Source organism: Mytilus galloprovincialis, chromosome 12 (assembly GCF_965363235.1).
Source record: "Mytilus galloprovincialis chromosome 12, xbMytGall1.hap1.1, whole genome shotgun sequence".
NCBI lineage: Eukaryota > Metazoa > Mollusca > Bivalvia > Mytilida > Mytilidae > Mytilus > Mytilus galloprovincialis.
Genome location: NC_134849.1, coordinates 48,725,918 through 48,742,645, shown reverse-complemented (window position 1 = coordinate 48,742,645; position 16,728 = coordinate 48,725,918). Strand labels below are relative to the sequence as shown.

General features: G+C 33.6%; 1 protein-coding gene across 6 annotated transcripts in view; it reads right to left on the bottom strand.

The window, feature by feature from the left end:
- LOC143054064 (E3 ubiquitin-protein ligase RNF19A-like) overlaps positions 1-16,728 on the bottom strand; it is a 43,440-nt gene continuing 26,712 nt past the window's right edge. For all 6 annotated transcript variants that reach the window (XM_076226932.1, XM_076226934.1, XM_076226930.1 and 3 more), the window contains exons 5-10: positions 14,430-14,592; positions 11,515-11,623; positions 6,686-6,838; positions 5,466-5,694; positions 5,041-5,085; positions 1-4,268 (exon numbers count right to left, since the gene is read on the bottom strand). In XM_076226932.1, the coding sequence (XP_076083047.1) occupies positions 3,572-4,268; positions 5,041-5,085; positions 5,466-5,694; positions 6,686-6,838; positions 11,515-11,623; positions 14,430-14,592 (1,396 nt within the window). In that variant the 3' untranslated portion in view covers positions 1-3,571. The remainder of the gene's footprint in view (positions 4,269-5,040; positions 5,086-5,465; positions 5,695-6,685; positions 6,839-11,514; positions 11,624-14,429; positions 14,593-16,728) is intronic.

Sequence of the window (16,728 nt, the reverse complement as noted above, 5' to 3'; positions counted from 1 at the left end):
TTTGGTTCACTTTTAATACAAAAACATTTATACAGAATGCTTTTGAAGCAACAGAAATTAAATATATAAACATTATGAAAATCTCTAAATAAAATCAAACATAACATATTTCACAATGAACAATAACAAAAACTAAACAGAATAAACAAATGAAAAATTAATTACGTTAAAAGTATCACACATTTTTAATCAGACCAAACTGTGAAAAATAATCACAAAAAAAAAACAAGATCATATTCACAGATGTAAAATCTTTATTGATCTGAAAACTGAAATATAATGTCTCTTTTTTCTACAATTCACTTTTCAGTTTTTTTCAATCCGTATCCTTCTGAAGGATGGTTTTCATAAGTGGATGTCAGGGGCATTACTTATGATTTCTGGTTTGTATGTTTGTTTTACTGTTTTACTGTTTTTCCATCTTTTGTAGTTCACTGTAAAGTTGTTGTAAAATCAACATGTAACTCACACATGTTCATTATAATGTAAAAATCAAATGCTAAATAATGGTTCTGGTTCTGATTTCCACATTCACTAAAGATAAAAATATAGTGTGAGCAGTGTTTATCTATCTTTTTTTTATATCATCCGACTCTGATTTTAAATCTGCTTCCTCTTAAAAAACTAGCACAGATCTGATAAACTTGACAAGCAAAAGTGTTGATTTTATAACCAGTAACTGTTTTACTATTCTATTTATAAACCAGGTGCTCCCCAGGGCCCAGCTTGATACGACCTTAGAGGGTGAACCCTGAACGGTTGGGGCAAGTATGGAAACAACATTCAAGCTTGATACAGCTCTGAATTTGGATTGTGATTAAATAGTTGACACAGAATAGGTTTCTGACACAGAACTTGAAAAAATTAAATTGGACATTTATCTATTATGGTCCAATATCAAAATTCTAAATACATGGTTCGATACAGCATATCAAAAAACCCCAAGAATTCAAATTTTAATGAAATCTAATAAAGTTCAATTTTGGACCCTTTAGAATTCAATGTGGACCAATTTGATAAAGGGGTTCATAATCAAAAATCTAAATACATGGTTAGATTCAGCATATCAAGGAACCCCAAGAATTGGACCCTTTGGACCCTATGTAGACAGGTTTGAAAACGAGACAAAAACTTAAGAATCTAAATACACAATTAGATTCGGCATATCAAAGAACCCCAATAATTCAATTTTTTATGAAATCAAACAAAATCTAATTTTGGACCCTTTTTTTCCAACCTTCCTTTACTAATACTTAAGTTATTATCCAGAAATCATCGCTCTTAGAACGACGCTGACGACGACGTGATACAAATATATGACCCCAAAAAAAAATATTTTTTAATTTTTGCGGTCGTATAAAAATTTAATCCAGTCATTGTTTCTGCATCTTAAATGTCAACATAAACAAAACATGGTAACAGCAGTACAAAATAAAAGACTTTAAACATTAATTGTCATCACGAAAGTTATATCATCTTTATGAGTGAATAATATTTTGTTGTTTGCCTTGAACAAAGTATCGTTTTCCTGTAACACATATTAACATATGTTTTAGATTGCAGAAATATGTGATTCAAGTTCAGATACATCTATCATTGATTAAAATAACCATGACACATACAATGTTTATATATATTCTAACAATAAAAACACTCTGGCTTGGAAACAGTACAAGTTCAAATACATTGTGTGCAAAAATATGAAAAACTAAAGCAAAAATTGATAAACAGTTTAGCAAATGTCAACTACCTGTTATATATAATTCATTAAAATCAAAATTCTGAAAATATGCACATCATAAAAATATAATGTGGCCATACAATCTGAAGAATCCAAATATTTTGGCCTGAAGTGAATAAAAGAGGAGTGATTAAACAATGAACAAAGAATAACCCACTGTGCAGTACAATATAGAAAGGTTTAAGGTCATTTTTTTAGATTGCGGTCATGAAAGTTGGTGATTGAAACATGTTTATCCTTAAGAAAACATGTCTTAACTTAGTCAGATAATATATAGATCTATCAATAATAATACATTTATGAAAAGTTATCACATTACCAGACATGCTAGAAACTAATTGACAAAAATATATATCATTTTGAAATTCATTGACTTTTTCTACATTGGATTTTGTTTTTCCAAAAACAAGTCATTTTTAAAATATACAGGTTTTTATTGTGTTCCAGTAAGATCTACATGTAGATATTTCTTCACTGCCAGCAACTCCTTTTTATCTATGTAACTCCAAATCAAATAATGGATAATCTCTAATAAAATCACAGTGACAAGAAACTACATCAATCAAATTTAGATGATAATGAATTTACTTTACCATTTTAAAACTTTGCAGAAAAGGCTTTCATCAATTGAGATTTAAAACTTTTAATTCAATGGTGCAGTAAGAATTTTAAACAAGTCCAAACTTTCCTTTTATCTATTAAATTCTTCACCTTTAGATGTTGACATTTTTTTTTTTCTAATGAAAACACATGTTGAATACATGCACGTTCCAGTGACGGATCCAGGGGAAGGGTTCTGGGGGTAAGAACCCCCTTTTTTTGGACGATCAATGCATTTGAATAGGGACATATAGTTGGAACCCCCTTTATCCTGGGTTGGAAACACCCCTACCCCCCACCCCCTTCAAAATGGCTGCATTCTCCACTACCGTCAAATTAAAGTTGCATGAATACATTTTCCAATGACTTGAATCTTTGACTCGCAAGCCAATCCAATATCAGGGTATGTTTTTTTAGCTCAACAGAATTGAACCAAGAGACTGCTAATGAAAAAAAAAATTTAATTTTTGAAACAAAATGATATTTTCCTTTTCTGTCTAAATGTGTGTACTGTGCAGTAACATCTCCCATAAAGAGTTAACTGAGAGTTTCATTCAAGGGATATATTTGTATAGCTTACCTTTATTGCATATTCTAACATTATTTATTTTTAGATAATTGGAAGAACACTTCAATTTGAGTCAAAAATTGTAAGGAGTCTTTTGATTGCTTACAAGTGACACTTGTAGGTCTTTCAAGCTGATATTCTAAGTTAAGGGGAAATTATATAAAAAGTTAGTTGATTTTAAACTGGCACAACTTTTATCCTTCCAATGTTTTAAAGATATATTCCATATATTAGACAATAACTTGCACTTTTTTTGTAGGTTAAATTTTCAGAAATAAAAAAATACATAACCACTAAACATGTTACGAAAAACAAATAACAATATAATATACAGATGATTTGTGGCAATGAGAATATAGATGGAAAACCAGCATCATTGTAGTACATGGAGTAAACCAAAAATCTTTCTAAAATCTGAAAGAATGAGAATTTAGGAATACTATCATTACAGCCTTGATGGTATCAAAAACCTTACAGAGTTTAATCTTATAAAATGGTCTGGAATGAAAGACTTATTTTATAACTTACACTTCATGTTATTAAAAGATCATCTGTCTGTTGCTATAAAAAAAAATTGCTGCCAACTGCCTTTTAAAAATTAGTACAAATTTAAGCAAATGAAAAAGATATCATCAAATTGTATATACTACAATATCACATCATTATAATTGATTATCATTTTCCTCTGTTGGAGAAATCCGTCCTGTCTCCATGGCAAGCTCACAACTACGATGTCTTACACGTCCCACTTTAGATTTGTCTGACAAGGCACAATCTTCCTGACTTTTACTTTTACATAGACTTTTGTGACTTAATTTGAATTGCGAAAGTGGTAAAGCTGATGTAGAGACAGCCTTTCTTGCATTCTCAGACTCTTTTAATGAAGGTCTGTCTACTTCAACCTCAGGTAATGATGACGCATTGGAATCTTGAAAACGAGACTGACAAGGGGGAATTCCTGATTTCAGCTCTGAACAACGGGATGTGAAACATTTACCATGAGCAGATTCTGAAGTCAAGTAACCTAAAAATTTGTCTGACTCTTCACTTATACTGTGAGTGGTAACATCATCACATAAACTGACCTGATCTGCAAAATGTACACTAGACTGCTCACATGATTTGTCACTATTACTGTTATTATGTCGTTTACATTTCTTACATTTAGTATTCTGTGATTCTGGTCCTGATAAATATGCACTACAACCAGATATTGGTGAACTTTGACCAGACACATTTCTTTGCTTTGCACTAACTAATGTACTGCTTTCCACACTACTATGTCTTCCCCTTGAAGGCATGTCAACCTGGACTTCATATGCCGATGTTGCTGTTACAACAGAAGAAGTGTCTTTATCCCTGAATGTAGAAGAGATTCAAGATTAGTATAAGTAAATAAAGAGTTGTATAATTTACCTTATTTTCAAAATGGCAACCAAAATACAATAAAATCTTCAAAGTTTACTAACTTGATATTTATGTGGAACATATCCCAAATACATTCTTGGTGTCAAAATTTATCAAACTTGTTACCTCATGAACAAGATTTGCTTTGTTTGCATCTGTATTGATTAATTTTGATGTACATTTTTGTAACTCACACACAAAAAATCCAGGTACACTTTAGTTTTATAATTTCGATCAACAATTATATTTCAAAATGAGCTAATGATATGGTATCACACAACACAATTATAGTTCAAATAAAGAAACAATTACAAGAATTATCAAAGTCAATCTGACCAAATATTAACAAATTAATATTGTTCTTTTGAGTTTGCACATTTAGAGAAATTCGTATGCCATCCATTAAATTTATATCTATGTTATTCATTCATTATTTTCTGTCAAACTATCTTAACGTATCTTGATGTGCTCTGAAGTTGTATGAATATTTGTCTTGTATCAAAAGGTTTCAAAACAAACATCTTAAAGAAATTCATGAAATTATGATATAGTTGTGATTTAAAAACATGCAGTTGGAATTCTTAGACAAATTAGAAATATTTCAGCCTTTTCTTGAATTTTGAATAAGGTAAATATTCCCACCCCTTCTTTAGGACATACATACATAAATGTGATAAAGTTAACATTTTGATATCAAATTATACATGAATTAAAAATACTGCACCTTATATCAGGCATATTTGATGACACATCAGCTTGAATCTCTAGCCTGAAAGACATGATCATAAAATTTATAATTATCAAGCATTATACATATTTGCATAAAATACTTCTTTAAAAATTACTTTTTTCTGAATCGCGTAAATTATGTTTATTGATAGTATATTGGGTTCTCTGTCTACCTTACTACTAGTATATATTTGGCACATGTTTTAACAAAGTTGTTTTTCAATGCTCTTTAACTTCATATTTGATTTGGCTTTATCTTTGTTTTGATTCAAGCACAACTGAGATATATATGTAGACAAATCTATGCTGTTTTGCATAGCCAGACTAGTACCCCACATACATGCATTCTATTTACTGCTGTGAATATATACTTAAACTTCAAAAAAAAAATCAGAAATAAGAAAAATTATATATACTTACTTTTGTGTATAGTAATTTCCCCCACAGAGGCTACCATTCAAACTATATCCCCCTATAGCTCTATTACTGGCTGAGTCCCTATCACTTATCTCATCCCTAATGATGCCAACTCTATCCATGTGACTACCACTGGCACTCAGACTGTTTGTCATACCAAGTGAAGCATCACCAATACTTGGAGCAATGCTTGGGTTAGCCACATTGTGTCCAGTACCAACACTCTGTGTATCTACCAAAACAAGAAGAGTTTCTGCATATCAATAAAAGAAAGAGCTATCATCGTGTCAATGTTTTTAATATTCAACATTACCTAAACAAGTATCTGTCCATAGTACATGGATGCCCCACTCATACTTTTTTATGTTCAACTGACCATGAAATTAGGCTTAAAACTTTAAAACTAAATGTTGATGGCGCTTTCAACCGAATATAGAATAACTATGTCTTGCTTTTGTGACATAAATGTTGCAGGCTTGACAAAAATCTTTATTTATATCAATATGTTCTATTTTTAGCCATAATCAAGTTAGTTGGCAGGCTAGCCAATTAAACTAAATACCACAAAATGATGATTGTGGACAAGTTTAGTTTAACTAACCCTGTAGTTTCAAAGGATAAGTTTTTTTCTAAAAGTTAACAGACATTCTAATGCAACAACGTTTGTAACGTTCATTTTGATTGGATAACGTCACTTTCTTACATGGCATCAATTGACAATTGATGCTATGGGACGTACGCGCAAGAGCAGACTGCATATGACAGATTTTAAATACATGTTTTAACATTGTTTTCTGTTAGTTTCATTAGAATGGAGATAACAATATTGTATTTTAAGCTCCGACGGCATCAATTTGGGATTTGATGGTCCCAAATACCCGTTTACTGTCTCCGCTAATGCGTCGCCAGTAAACTTAATTTGCGACCATCAAATCCCCAATTGATGCCGTCGGAGCTTAAAATACAATACAGTTATCTCCTAAATGACAGTGCCAAACAATGAGAAAATTCTACCTGAACGTGAGCTAAAAATAGCACAAGAAAGTTATATGTGGGAACACTTTTCTGATCTTTTATACACATTTTTTATGTTACCGTTAGTAATATTTCATGGTGAGTGCTATCAAATTTTAAGTAATACCAAAACAGGAACAGACAGAATGACATTTATAGATAAATCATACCCTAAGGCTTCATTACTTTACAGTCCAAATAAATATTACCTGGTCCAGCTGGTCCAACAGTTTCATTTTCTTCATCAAATTCAAAGCGAACCCCTCCTTTGTTTGTTGCTGTGACTCCACATCCACCACTACGACACAGTGAGATAGGAACCACTCCATACACATAGGCAAGTAATATAGGAACACCAATACCTGTTAAACATTGTCAGAATTATACATACAATTAACATTGTCAGGATTATCAACATGCTGTCTGTTTTAGTTTGTCTTAAAACATTACAGGTGTCACATGTGGAACATAAGATACTTATCCTTTTACAGGACCTGATTTCACCTTAGCTTTTGGTGGTGTTACAGGGGCGGATCTAGCCATTTTGAAAAAAGGGGGTGTATTTCTAACCCAGGACAAAGGGGGGTTCCAACTATATGTTGTATATTCAAATGCATTGATGGGCCAAAAAAAAGGGGGGGGTTCCAACCCCTGGAACTCCCCCTCCCGCCAATGTGTTAACCCTTTAGCTGACAAATCCCTTTATACAGAGATTCACGCTTCAGACAGCTAATGATGAGTCCCACTTTTAACAGGATGGAAATACCTCTTTTATATTTCCCACTTAGAAACATTGCAAACACAAGTAATCTTTCTTTGCTGAATAACCAGATGAAAGTGTAAGCACGACGCTTCCATTTAATGAAATTTGTGTCAAATCAGATAAAATTTACAGATTTAACTCAAATTTGAAATGAGGGAACAATTTTTTTGAAAGAATTTGGAAGACTTGAAGACCAATTTGTATACTTTTTTTTACATAGAATACATGAAATGGACATTATTTAGAGTAAGGAATTTGTACTTGTGACCTTGTTATAATTTTCAAACTTTTGCTGTTTTGGTTTAACAAGAGTGCACACGCTGAAATGTCTCGCCTTCTATACTAATCATTGATATTATGTTGATAGTCCTAAGTATAAAGCTAAGCTTTAATACAACTGTCACATAAACTTAACATTAACCAAGATAATTAAACAAAGACCAAGGAAGCTTGAAAATGAGGTCAAGGTCAGATGAACCATGCCAGGCAGACATGTACAGCTAACAATGCTTCTATACAACATATATAGTTGACTTATTACTTATAGTTTAAGAAAAATAGACAAAAACACAAAAACTTAACACTGTGCAATGAACCGCGAAAATGAGGTCACGGTCAAATAAAACTTGCGCGACTGACCTAAAGATCATAAAATATTTCCATACACCAAATATAGATGACCTATGGCATATAGTATTAGATAAAAAGACCAAAACTCAAAAACTTAACTTTGACCACTGAACCATGAAAATGAGGTCAAGGTCACATGACATCTGCCCGCTAGATAGGTACACCTTACAATCATTCCATACAACAAATGTAGTAGACCTATTGCATATAGTATGAGAAAAACAGACCAAAACACAAAAATTTAACTATAACCACTGAACCATAAAAATGAGGTCAAGGTCAGATGACACCTGCCAGTTGGACATGTACACCTTACAGTCCTTCCATACACCGAATATACTAGCCCTATTGCTTGTAGTATCTGAGATATGGACTTGACCACCAAAACTTAACCTTGTTCACTGATCCATGAAATGAGGTCGAGGTCAAGTGAAAACTGTCTGACAGACATGAGGACCTTTCAAGGTACGCACATATCAAATATAGTTATCCTATTACTTATAATAAGAGAGAATTCAACATTACAAAAAATCTGAACTTTTTTTTCAAGTGGTCACTGAACCATGAAAATGAGGTCAAGGACATTGGACATGTGACTGACGGAAACTTCGTAACATGAGGCATCTATATACAAAGTATGAAGCATCCAGGTCTTCCACCTTCTAAAATATAAAGCTTTTAAGAAGTTAGCTAACACCGCCGCCGCCGCCGGATCACTATCCCTATGTCGAGCTTTCTGCAACAAAAGTTGCAGGCTCGACAAAAAATTACAATTCTAGGTCAACAAGTCATATTTCATGAATTTCATGTTTTAATGCCAAAAATATGCAAAAAGAGAAGGTCTGGTAAGGGTTCATTTTGGCCTAAACTTTGAAGTACATCTGATGAAGATTTTTGACATTTTTAAACACTTAGCTAATTTGTCTACAAAAAAGACAACAACACTCAAGTTTTTACCGCAAAGTATCTGTTTATTCGGTCTACATGTTTTGCCTAGTAGATAGGCATCATCAGGACAATTATACAAAGAAATATGACAGTGAAGTATGAATTTTGCGGTTTAGCGGTTTAACCGGAAGTGTAAGTTACATAATAGTAGTTATGGTGACGTTATATGAATAGAAATGTTAGTGTTTTCTTGAATGGTAACAGCATCTCATAGGGTTGACATCTATCCCGTTTTGTGTAGTTAATCTCATGGGAGGTCTTTTGTGGTATTGTACGTTGTGGTTATCTACTAATCATGTCAGTGTATTCCAAATTGGACAACATCTCACTAGTCATTCCGTATAGTCAACTGGCTTCACTCTGGGACCCTCAAGTTACTGCTTCCAGATTCAACATCAAACCACAGCTTTAATCATTAACACAACTCATAATTAAATATTTACGGATCTACCACTATTTTAATTTCCAAAATGTGCGACGATCATACACTTCGCACCATTACCGAATATTTTCTATTTTAATTCACTTTCACTTTCACTTTCTATTTATATAACGTCACCATAACTACTATTATGTAACTTACACTTCCGGTTAAACCGCTAAACCGCAAGATTCATACTTCACTGTCATATTTCTTTGTATAATTGTCCTGATGATGCCTATCTACTAGGCGAAACATGTAGACAGAATAAACAGATACTTTGCATTAAAAACTTGAGTGTTGTTGTCTTTTTTGTCGACATATTCATTTTTCTCAAGATGACTGTGAATGCCTAGCTGTATCCACTCGTTTTTACCCTACCACACAATCACCACTCCAGGTGTTGGTTCACTTATATTCTCGCATAGCTAATTTGTAAAAATGCAATATTTTGGGGCCAAAATGGGGTCTTACCGGGCCTTCTTCTTTGATTATTCTATGACAATTTTTTTTCAAAGCATGAACAAAACTGTGTTTATATTGTATGTGAATAAATTAAAGACATAAATAACTACAGACAAGTTTTTATTGATATCTAATATGAAGATCTCTCACTTGTGTCACAATAGCCATGCAAGCCATTGTCTCAGGGTAGCTTCTGTTGGGACAGCTATCAATGAAAGGGTCAAGTTTTTGTTTTCTATGTGATTTTTTTAACTTTTGGTTATTTGACCTTTCATTGTATTTACTTTTGGGCATAGTATTGTCAGTTGTTATTACAGCTCTATAACTCCTATCTATACATGTACAAGAGTGCACACGCTGAAATGTCTCGCCTTCTATACTAATCATTGATATTATGTTGATAGTCCTAAGTATAAAGCTAAGCTTTATTACAACTGTCACATAAACTTAACATTAACCAAGATAACTAAACAAAGACCAATGAACCTTGAAAAAGAGTTCCAGGTCAGATGAACCATGCCAGGCAGACAGGTACAGCTAACAATGCTTCTATACAACATATATAGTTGACACATTACTTATAGTTTAAGAAAAATAGACCAAATCACAAAAACTTAACACTCTGCAATGAACCGTGAAAATGAGGTCACGGTGAAATAAAACCTGCTCGACTGACATAAAGATCATAAAATATTTCCATACACCAAATATAGTTGACCTATGGCATATAGCATTAGATAAAAAGAACAAAACTCAAAAACTTAACTTTGACCACTGAACCATGAAAATGAGGTCAAGGTCACATGACATCTGCCCGCTAGACATGTACACTTAACAATCATTCCATACAACAAATATAGTAAACCTATTGCATATGGTATGAGAAAAACAGACCAAAACACAAAAATTTAACTATAACCACTGAACCATGAAAATGAGGTCAAGGTCAGATGACACCTGCCAGTTGGACATGTACACCTTACAGTCCTTCCATACACCGAATATACTAGCCCTATTGCTTATAGTATCTGAGATATGGACTTGACCACCAAAACTTAACCTTGTTAACTGATCCATGAAATGAGGTCGAGGTCAAGTGAAAACTGTCTGACAGACACGAGGACCTTGCCGCCGCCGCCGGATCACTATCCCTATGTCGAGCTTTCTGCAACAAAAGTTGTAGGCTCGACAATAATCTCAATCAAGTCATTGATACACAAGGAATCATCTGAAAATCATTTGTTTTGGACACACAGACAGATGGACAAGGTGATTAGAAAGTACAGGGATCACTAAACTTAAGAATTTTAGGTAGAAGTCACTTCAGGAGGAAATGATTTGATTTGATTTTTGACTTTGGGGTTTTAACACCACTTTTAAGCATTGGTTTTGAGCTATTTTGTGACGGCCAATTTCTATTGGTGGAGGAAGCCAGAGTGCCAAGGGAGAAATGAAGGATGGTATTAATGCTTTTCATAAATGTGTTGAATACCCTTGAACTGTTTTCTGCACTTTGATCGGATTGTTTTCTCTTCGACACATTCCCCATTTCCATTCTCAATTTTGTAACATTGTCATCCATTTGAATATTTTGAAATGCAGTTTACACCCACATAATTAAACCAAAGAGAAAAGCCATCATCCTACTTACAAAAGTAATATTTTTATAAAACCTTACTACACACTGTACATAGTGAAGGCAGTTTTGCAAATGAATGATGTCTAAATAGCACAACCTTGGATCTGAAGAAGTATTTTCCAAGTACACATATACTCAACCTTTATAAACATATAGATAAAGATGTACAAACCGACTGCAAGTCCTGCTACTACTGGTGAAAACAGGATAGATGTTGCGACACCACCAGTTATGGCCAAGTTTCTCCTATGTTTAGGACTCAGTTTATACTTTGAGTGAATCTGTAAATGAAACAAAATCAACATGTAAACAATTAGCTCTTAACCATTAACTGACAGAAAAGAAATATGTAGTTTGAGAAACAAGCACAAGACTGACTATTTAAATATACATGCTGTTAGTGTTGCTCTACCAATAACTAAACTTTGTAAAATATTCTTTGTTTCTTTTAATTCTTTTCATATATATATGGATTCCTTGTGTATTTAAAATGGTCTGCAATAATGTTTTTTTTTCTCCTTCCTTCAATCTGTATCCTGGTTCAAATTTACAGTATAAAATTGTAAGGTAGTCTAGAGTTTGAACAGTAGTTTAATTTAAATGTCAATTTCAACACAAAACAGGTCTATTTTTTTTTATGAATAACATGTCAAAAAAAATTTCCTCTAAGCCAGGATATTACTGTAAAACATGTGAATTGAGTTTGACCTTGACATGTCATTAACAACTTGTCGGTAATTTCCATTGTATATGTATTACACGTGCATTAAGTAATTCATGGACAGCAATATAATACTTATCAGATTACCTAGCTGTACCTGACAAAATTTTTCCACAATTTTGATCCTCAATGCTCTTTAGTTTTTGTACTTTATTTGGTCTTTTTAACTTTTTTAAAAGAAGAAATACGTTTTGTTTACAAAAGACTTCTCTTGCAGGACTGATGAGTCTTTTGTAAACTGATGATAAGCTCATTGTAATGTTAAAGACATCAGATGTTACTTACAATCTTACCTTTCGTCCAACCCATATAGGTATACCAATCATCATAGCTGGAACTGCAATCTTACCTTTTGCCCAACCCATACAGGTATACCAATAATCATAGCTGTAACTGCAATCTTACCTTTCGTCAAACCCATACAGGTATACCAATAATCATAGCTGGAACTGCTATCTTACCTTTCATCAAACCCATACAGGTATACCAATAATCATAGCTGGAACTGCAATCTTACCTTTCGTCAAACCCATACAGGTATACCAATAATCATAGCTGGAACTGCTATCTTACCTTTCGTCCCACCCATACAGGTATACCAAAAATCATAGCTGGAACTGCAATCTTACCTTATGTCCAACCCATACAGGTATACCAATAATCATAGCTGGAACTGCAATCTTACCTATCTTCCAATCCATACAGGTATACCAATAATCATAGCTGGAACTGCTATCTTACCTTTTGTCCAACCCATACAGGTAAACCAATAATTCTAGCTGGAACTGCTATCTTACCTTTTGTCCCACCCATACAGGTATACCTATAATCATAGCTGGAACTGCTATCTTACCTTTCGTCCCACCCATACAGGTATACCAATAATCATAGCTGGAACTGCTATCTTACCTTTTGTCCCACCCATACAGGTATACCTATACTCATAGCTGGAACTGCAATCTTACCTTTCGTCTAACCCATACAGGTATACCAATAATCATAGCTGAAACTGCTATCTTACCTTTCGGTCCACCCATACAGGTATACCAATAATCACAGCTGGAACTGCAATCATACCTTTTTTCAAACCCATACAGGTATACCAATAATCATAGCTGGAACTGCAATCTTACCTTTCATCAAACCCATACAGGTATACCAATAATCATAGCTGGAACTGCTATCTTACCTTTTGTCCAACCCATACAGGTATACCAATAATCATAGCTGGAACTGCAATCTTACCTATCTTCCAATCCATACAGGTATACCAATAATCATAGCTGGAACTGCTATCTTACCTTTTGTCCAACCCATACAGGTAAACCAATAATTCTAGCTGGAACTGCTATCTTACCTTTTGTCCCACCCATACAGGTATACCTATAATCATAGCTGGAACTGCTATCTTACCTTTCGTCCCACCCATACAGGTATACCAATAATCATAGCTGGAACTGCTATCTTACCTTTTGTCCCACCCATACAGGTATACCTATACTCATAGCTGGAACTGCAATCTTACCTTTCGTCTAACCCATACAGGTATACCAATAATCATAGCTGAAACTGCTATCTTACCTTTCGGTCCACCCATACAGGTATACCAATAATCACAGCTGGAACTGCAATCATACCTTTTTTCAAACCCATACAGGTATACCAATAATCATAGCTGGAACTGCAATCTTACCTTTCATCAAACCCATACAGGTATACCAATAATCATAGCTGGAACTGCTATCTTACCTTTTGTCCAACCCATACAGGTATACCTATAATCATAGCTGGAACTGCAATCTTACCTTTCGTCTAACTCATACAGGTATACCAATAATCATAGCTGAAACTGCTATCTTACCTTTCGGTCCACCCATACAGGTATACCAATAATCATAGCTGGAACTGCAATCTTACCTTTTATCAAACCCATACAGGTATACCAATAATCATAGCCGAAACTGCTATCTTACCTTTCGTATAACCCATACAGGTATACCAATAATCATAGCTGGAACTGCAATCATACCTTTTTTTCAAACCCATACAGGTATACCAATAATCATAGCCGAAACTGCTATCTTACCTTTCGTCTAACCCATACAGGTATACCAATAATCATAGCTGGAACTGCTATCTTACCTTTTGTCCCACCCATACAGGTATACCAATAATCATAGCTGGTACTGCTATCTTACCTTTCATCCCACCCATACAGGTATACCAATAATCATAGCTGGAACTGCTATCTTACCTTTTGTCCAACCCATACAGGTATACCAATAATCATAGCTGGAACTGCAATCTTACCTTTCGTCCCACCCATACAGGTATACCAATAATCATAGCTGGAACTGCTCTCTTACCTTTCGTCCCACCCATACAGGTATACCAATAATCATAGCTGGTACTGCTATTCCAGCAATCAGTGTTATCCCAACAGGTGCTCCTACTAAAGTTCCAAGTTGCCATAATATCTTCTTTTTCCTACTCCATGGTTTCTTACCCCAAAATGTACAACCTGAGGGACTGCAAATACAAATCAGAAACATGATATTTTGTTGAATTAAAACCAAGTTTAACAATATAATTGAAAAACCTTTCACAAGACTTGAAAAAAAAACAATCACATAACAAATTTAGTGCAAACAAATATTCAAAAGGGATGCTCAAGATTAATAGTATGAATGTAGCATACTCATTTCGGTGTAGAAAACACATAATTCTAGAATAATATTCATCAGATCCAAGTATGTTTGATGTAAAACGTTCTGGAAGCTATAACTAAAATAAACTACCTTGACAAAACTTGTACATAGATATTTCATTATGTTTCCAAATGTTGACTTTCATTTATTATTTAGCTAGTTTCTTTCCCCTCTTTTGTCATTTGCCCTTATTTACATGCTCACCTTGATGATTTAGCATCATTTATTGACATATCTGCCAGATTCTGGCACAGTGTAAGTTTATAGAACATATTATCAATTTGAAGAACTATTTATTGTGTACATACATAACATGTATTGTGTTTTGATGACATATAAAACGTAGGGTAAATGGCAATGATGACAAAAATATGCCACATACCCAGATTATTTGTTTATTGTTTCACAGCTGTTTGTTATTACTTGTAAACACACATTACACAATATTACATTATAACCAGGTGCTCCGCAGGGCGCAGCTTTATACGACCGCAGAGGTCGAACCCTGAACAGTTGGGGCAAGTATGGACAAAACATTCAAGCGTGATACAGCTCTGAATTTGGATTGTGATCAAATTTTTGACATTACATGGTTTTTTTTACACAAAACAAATGTCAAGATTTTACAAATCAATTAAAGATTTCTTCTTCAAACTTATTTAAATCTAAAATTAAATAGTTGACACAGCATAGGTTTCTGACACAGAATGAATGTGGTCTAATGAACTTAAAACATTTTTTTTGCCTTTGAGCAATTCACTATGCTGTTGAATATTAATCCTCTAAAAAATGTTTGAAGAAATTTTCTTTTTATTTATGAAATCTGAAATGAGAAAAATTTAACCCCCCCCCCCCCACCCCATTTTTTTTTTCACATCCCCGTTTCCCTTTTTACAAAACTGATATCAATTCAAATTTCTAACGGAGTTTGCAACAATAACTACTCTTTTAAATACATCATAAAATATTAAAATGTAAAATAAGGCCAGGATTTTTTAATTTGTTGGTTTACGGATCCGCCGACCCGACTTTGCTGATTTCCAGAATAAAAATAAAATTGACTTTTCATGCTTTTTTATTCCAGCCGACCCTAACAAATGCATTATCCCTGAAAAATAATTAAAATGTCCTTTTTTTATGAAAGGAAATGCATAAATCACTTAATACAGAAGTGATGACACTTTCTGTTGTGAAAAAATGAAACTTTCAGTTTACGTTTCTAAAAATAGACAAATCAATTATTAATGACCTTGAAATATTGTTTGCGCAAATAATTTTGCGGAACGAAGTCTGTGTTTAAAACTAGTTATACAATAAGTTCGTTTCCTTTATTTGTCACCAGTCCGTAAGATGCCTGTTCTCATAGAAATAGACTTGTCCAAATGTGGACAGGTGGAAGTTCAAGCAAGGTTGGCAAAAAAGCGGTCAAGACCATGCCAGTGGTAAATTCCGGTAAATACCGTGAAATACTGGGAAATACTGGGAAATACCGGCAAATACTGGTCGATTGAATTTTGAGTGGTCATTACTATAAAAACCACTATCTACTTGGTCTGATTTATAATTACTATTAATAATTAATTTATAAAGAAAGTGTTCAAATCATTTTAAATGTTTTTAATATTTCTAATTCTATTGTAAATTGAAACAGGGATCTACATTGATTAATGTGTACATAATATTATAGTAAAAGAAAAACTTTTTGTCCCTTCTTCAAATTTCCATTTCCTGCATGAAGAAGGTTTTTATTTCACAGTTAAATAGACAGGAAATAATTTATTGTTTAAGGGAGTCTTCATATATCAATTTTATTACTTTCAACCCTTGCACTGTCAACTTTTATTGGAGGCTGTGGTTTTAGTCATTAAATTTTCACACCTAGCAATGCCAGGTAATAGGTAAAAAGACCCATGTAACTTCATTTACCTGTAGTTTAATTTACCTTTAATTTTAATTA